Consider the following 6,217-nt stretch of genomic DNA (forward strand, 5'->3'; position numbering starts at 1 on the left):
GTTTAATTAAACCACTAAGAAAAGAAGAAACATGCTTCCCAATATAATGTCTGCATAAACATTCTTTTCAAAGGTAGGAAAGAAACTCAACTACCAGGCCGAGGTGGGAGTGGAGAGGCTGAATCACTCCAGCAGCAAGGAAGTATTCCTCAGTGAGAAATCTATTCCTCCATGTATGTGATAGATGAAGGTTTAGCAAACTTTATTATCACAGAAAGTCAGATATACTGCAATCAAACCATGTCCCACAAGTAAAACAGCCCTATAGGCTAATATATAAGACAAGCATTAGCCATAGCCTCTAAAACCTGTTATAGACAAGTTCCACTGACATTTTCTTTTGTATCTCAGTTGAAAAGAGCTTGGGAATTCCATACAAGGGACTTGGAGACAGTTTCTGGCTTCCTCCAGCAACCTGTGCAAAGGCACTGGAGTCCAAGAATTAGCTGGTTAGCCTCAGAAGGTCTCCATCGTAAGGAGAGCTATAAAAATTGTCCTCAAGACTTTTTATCAAGAGGGCTTTGGATGTGCCTTCCTCAGGACATACTTCCTCTTCCCATCCATAAGAAAATGAGGAGACATGATATGTGAGTTCATTAAATCACAGAGTAGCTTCTGGAGAAAAAACTTTGGCAGAGGAGAAACCCAATAGCTCAGCCAATATGAGCAATTGTATGGGGGGGAAAAAAAGTTACTTTCTCCACCAGTGTTCTATAGGAAGGAAGTATTTCCTGAAACTTGACTTGTTTTTTTTGTTTTTGTTTTTGTTTTTTTGGTTGGTCATGGGGCTTGAACTCTGGGCTTGAGCACTGTCCCTGTGCTCTTCAGCTCAAGGCAAGCGCTCTACCACTTGAGCCACAGCACCTACTAGTGATTTATTGGAGATAAGAGCTTCACAGATGTTCCTGCCCAGGCTGGCTTTGAACCGCAATCCTCACATCTCAGCCTCCTGAGTAGCTAGGATTACAGGCATGAGCCACCAGCACCTGGCTTGACTTGTTTTTAAAAAAAAAAATAGTAAAAATTAAATATTCAGGTTTCTTAAGTTTTATGATACTGCTTTACAACCTTGGCAAAATTACCTGAAAGCCTTGAATTTCTATCTTCTGGTTTGTAAAATGGGAATTGTGTAACTATTTACCTAAATTTCAGAAAGCTAATAAAAACAATTAGGTAAATCACAGATGTGTTTCCAAATTTCTACATGGTTAGACAGGGATTGCTCTTTTCAACTGGATAGGTATAGCTCAAAATGAAATCTTTAACGCACAGATTTTACTATCTGCTCCTAATAACTAACCGAGGCACTGATAATCCACTGTGTAAATCCTCCTGGGTTTCAAAGGATCAAGAACTCAAACAAATAATAGGAAACAGGCAAAAAGATCCCTTAAACTCTGGACACAAAACCATCTTTTTAAACTCAGCAGGATGTTCTAAAAGTTAAGCAACTATTCATATTGCACATGATGTCCTGAAGGATGATGTCACAAACTTGGCCTTCATCTTATGTGAACCATTTTTTCTCGTTTTCATACTCTTTTAAAATACTAACTCATGCTAGACGTGGTGGTACAAGCCTGTTAAAGAGGCTGAGGTAGCAGGATAGAGAGTTTGCCGTCACCCTGTGCTACACAACAAGGCCCTGTATTAAACACTGCCCCCCCAAACAGAATGTTTTAATATTTTTAAATGCCAAATTGTTTACTTATCAAACTTTTTTTTCCCTCTAGATCAGGTACAAAAAGAAAGAATAAATTTAAACACTCAAATTCGAAATGAAAAGAACAGGAGGGAAAGTTGGCCCAAAGAACTTCTTGCAACAATCTTGTCTGCAGAAAAGGAGGGGCTCACACCATGGGAGGGAGAATCCTGCACCTTTACATAAAGGCTCCCAGAAACCAGTCAGAATCATAAACACATCCAACTCTATTGTCTAGTGCCCAAAGCACCTGAAAGACACATGGACCATCGCTCGACTATCAAGCTTGTAAGGCCATCTGAACATACCAGTCCCAAAGAAGAACCAACTGCACACCTTGTCCCAGTAGATTCCAAGATAATTCCCTCCAGTTCCTCTCCTATCACAGAATTAATTGCTTTCTTAATAAAATGCTGCAGTAAAAATGGTGAGATCTGATAATGGCAGAAAACCAAATCAAAAGAAAACGGTTCATGGTAGCTGGTTTGGCATACCCAGCCTCCTGCCTACCTTATTATGTTTGTGCTGGTGTCTTGCCTTTGTATCAAGAACATGATAAGGGCTCTCTGAGTCTTGGTTGATGTAATATATGAGTCTTGAAGGCAGTGTGATTTCTTTCTGCATTACATTGCTGTAACTGATATTACTGCTGCTGTTCTGTTGCAATGGATTGTCTTCATCTACCAGGACTCCCAAATTTTTTTCTGCAGTTTCATTCCAATGCAGAGCTGTGGGGGGGGGGGGGGGGGAGAGACAGGAAGCAAAATACACACAAACGCACACATATGCATTCAATAAATATAGAAGTTTTAAAATGCATTTCTTCCTTAACTGCATGAACAAAGTTTTATATTTATAAGCAGGTTAAGAAGTGGAGACACAGAGAAAGCAAGTTATGGTAACAATGAAAGGGCTTGGATAGCTTAGTTGCCAATAAGGCTTATACAATCATGTACTACAGTCTGTACCCAGTTTCTAGCCAGCTTCAAATCTATACATGTAAATATTCAGGGGAGAAGGCAAAGTAGATTTAGGGGAGAGTCCTCAAATCAACATGCTCGAGGGTCCTGATCCTCATCTTCACCCCTTCTCTGGGTCTACAGAAGCTCCACTGTACTCTTCCTCAGTAGTACACCCCCCATCCCCCCCCATGTGAGAGCTGGGAACACTCATTCCTAGGATAACTTGAGTGCTGAATTCATGGGCACAGAATGTTAATTGATTCTTTTTAACAAAATGGACAATTCTCTTTTCAACTCTGAGATGAGAAAGGGGGGAAAAAAGTCTTTGCCATAGAGGGATACAAATGCTGGCAGCCTTCCAATTTATTTTTATTTCAAGGCCAGCTTTGGGTTTTCAAAGATTTCCAATCATCCATGTGTTGAACTTTATACCATTTACTTGTTCATTATAATCACAAGCATTCTGATCTAATCAATCAAAAGGTTCTTCACAAACATATGTCCTTGGGACTCTTAATTCTTTACACCCCCCACCCCCACTCCAGAAGTAGGGCTCCTTCACCCTAATTTGCAAGTTGGCTGGAAATTGAGGACACAATAACTATTATTTGCCACTATTATTACCCATTACACCCTTCTACATTCATCTTAAGGCTGCACCAAAGCACGAAGCAACTTGCTCCCTTTATTTGGTCCCCTCCACAAGTTCCATAGAGATCACTAAAGGACCCAGGATCCACAAAAATGCCTCCCAGTGCAAACCACAGTAACTGGGACGAGTTATTGGTGAATGCAGCCGACATGGACTTGTATAAGTGCACTCGAATGGGGTCTGGGAAGAAGGGTGAAGAGGCAGCCAGGGAGGCTCGGAAAGGCCAAGCCAGGGACACGTCCAGGGCGCACGGACCTGTGTGCCCTTCGCTTTCCTCTACAGGGCCCCTGGGGGGGGGGGGGGGAGCCGAGCACGGGGCACGGGGCCATACCCACCGCTGGGCGCCGCAGCCCCCGGGGCGCGGGGCCGGGACGAGGCGGCGAGCGCAGGCAGCAGGAGAAGGACGAGGAGCAGGCGGCAGGGCGGCGCGCGGGCCGGCACCGGGCCGGAGGGGCCGCCGCGGGGGCCGCGGGAGGCGCCGGCCAGGCTGCAGCCCGCCAGGGGCGGCCGCCAGGAGCTGCTGCCGGGCGGCTTCATGGCTCATAGCTCCCGGGCGCAGCTCGGTGTGGCTGGTAGGAGAGCTCGGGGCTGGGCAGGCTGGGCGGCTGCGGGCGGAGCCGGTCACGCCGGCTGGGCGCGCATGGTGCCGCGCCACCGGCAGGGGGCTCGGGGTTCGGGGTTCGGGGCTGGGCGGCGCGCTCTCCTCCACGGTCCTCCCGGCCCCTCCCGGAGTGGACCGCAGAGGGGAGGGGGGAGAGCTCCCCTCCCCTCCAACTTGGAGCCTCCCCAGCTCCCTCCCCGTGGCGGGCGCGGCCGCTCCCAGGACTGCGGGGAATGGTGCTCCCCGGCCTGAGGATGCTGAGGCTGCGCGCGGGCGCGGGCGCGGGGACGCGCGGCGTGGGAAGGGGGGAGGCGCGGGGACGCGCGGCGCAGGCGAAGGGGAACGGGCACGCGCGCGGCGCGGGAGTGCGCCCCGCCCCCGGGGAGCGCGCTCGAGCGGGGTTTTGGGTACGGATGCGGATACTGATGCTGTTGCCACTGCCGTTGCTCGGCACAGGATGCACTGCGCATGCCTCACGGTGGGGGGGGGGGAGGGAGGAGCGGCAGAGTGATGCAGCATCCCGGGCAGCTTCGGAGGTGACGGTGGCACCTCCGACAGGAGAGCGGGGGAGGGCAAGGTTGGCAGTCAGAGATGAGTCCGAGGGGAAGGAAGCAAAGTTCCGGGCCTTCCAGGCCAGCGACAGGCCTGATCGGGAGAAAACAAGCAACCCAGGGAATCCATCTGTCTCCGCCACCGCCCAGACCTCACATGCCCCTGCCCATTCCAACCCTCTCCTGCTTGGGAAAAACGAACACCAAACATTTCTTTTAGTTGTTTAATTATTTTTAGTTACACAAAAGGGTTTTCATGAAAATAACATGCCAATTTATAGCTGCAAAAGCATTTCCTTCCTAATCTCTTATCCTTCCAACAAATAAATAGTTTAAAAGAAAAAAAGAAAAGAAAACCTCTGCTCCTCATTCGGCTTCCCAGCACGAGTAGGATCGCGGTGGTCCGCGCGTTTGGGCACGGCTGGATGCCCTCCCCCCCCCCCCCCCCGGCCTGGGTCCCGCCCGTCTTCCCCAAAGAGCTGGGAGAAACGCTGCTGAACACAAATGTGTTTACTCAAAAGTTCATGAAGTCTGATTGGGCGTCTATTTGGACTTATTGGAGGGGTGGAAACAGATTAGAAACCAAGAGCGCGTGTGTGGCAGCTATCTTGGGAAATCTGTCGTTTGTCAACTCTGGAGGTGGGCAGGCATTTATGAAGACACATTCTATTTCTGAGATCCATTCCTAACTTGTGCAAAAAAAGGGGGGGGAGGGAGTATTTTCTCTCAGTGTTGTAAAAAAAAAAAAACATATAAATCCAGTTCCCTGACATAGGTTGGATAAAAGAGTTACTAAATCTGGTGGCCTCAAATTAGAGCTTTTGACACATTTCTGTTACCAAAGTTCCCTAGTGCAAATATTCATTTACTCACTCCCCCAGTGACTGTCTGGTAATGGCATTGGTGTCTTACTTTAGTATTTATATTTAAAATGGGGATAATAATGTCCTCAGGGAAGGGGCAGAGAAGGTTAAGGGAAGGCTCAAGAATGTCTTGATTAAAAGAAAAAACTGGGTATAAAGCACCAGAGACACAACCAGATGGCGTTAACTATCTTTTCTACCCCCGCTTTACAAAGAGAAAAGTGGGTGAAACACAGACACATGCATATAGAGACTTCAGATCACAGAGCTGTTAGGGGTTAAATTCTAGCTCTTTCCTTCCATAGCAGAGTTAGGGTATTTATTAACACATACATTGTAATTAATGTTCCCTGCTCCATATTAGGGCAGCAATCCTTTTCCTTTTTGCACCCAGCTGTGCTCCTAGGACCAGCACCATATTTGTGATTAAAAAAAAAAAGCTCTTGGAAAATATATGTTCAGTAAGTAAACAACTCTGCAGTGCCCATAAACCAGAGTCACGCTGTAAGCAGGCTGCAAATGCTCTGTCTCCCTGTACTTGCCACCCGCAGGTCAGCCTTTCTCCGCTGTGTGGCCCTCCACACCAGCATGTCCTGCCTGGATTTTCTCAATTTGCATTTGATACGACGTAGATTCTGAAGCAAGCCTGGGAGGACAGCAGCCAGCATGGAGATTTACAAGAGATAGAAGAGAAAAGGAAATGAAAGAGAAAGGTGCCCAGATTCACATTATTTAAAAAGACATTTCTTGCCATTGCACAACAATCTCTCTGAGATGCTCCAATAAAGAAACCAGCAGAGCTGGACCGACTGAACCCAGCCAGTTATAAACCCCCATTCACCATTCTACACACGCAGGGTACACGAAGAGGATTCAATTTAATCTG

General features: G+C 47.4%; 1 protein-coding gene across 3 annotated transcripts in view; it reads right to left on the reverse strand.

The window, feature by feature from the left end:
* The window catches only part of Adam23 (ADAM metallopeptidase domain 23), a 162,873-nt gene extending 158,687 nt beyond the window's left edge, over positions 1–4,186 (reverse strand). For all 3 annotated transcript variants that reach the window (XM_070018608.1, XM_070018590.1, XM_070018598.1), the window contains exons 1-2: positions 3,652–4,186; positions 2,213–2,430 (exon numbers count right to left, since the gene is read on the reverse strand). In XM_070018608.1, coding sequence (XP_069874709.1) covers positions 2,213–2,430; positions 3,652–3,853 — 420 coding nt within the window. In that variant the 5' untranslated portion in view covers positions 3,854–4,186. The remainder of the gene's footprint in view (positions 1–2,212; positions 2,431–3,651) is intronic.
* Between the last annotated feature and the right edge of the window lie 2,031 nt (positions 4,187–6,217).

The sequence above is a fragment of the Dipodomys merriami genome, unplaced genomic scaffold, assembly GCF_024711535.1.
Source record: "Dipodomys merriami isolate MVZ:Mamm:240054 unplaced genomic scaffold, mDipMer1.0.p SCAF_1, whole genome shotgun sequence".
Taxonomy (NCBI): Eukaryota; Metazoa; Chordata; class Mammalia; order Rodentia; family Heteromyidae; genus Dipodomys; species Dipodomys merriami.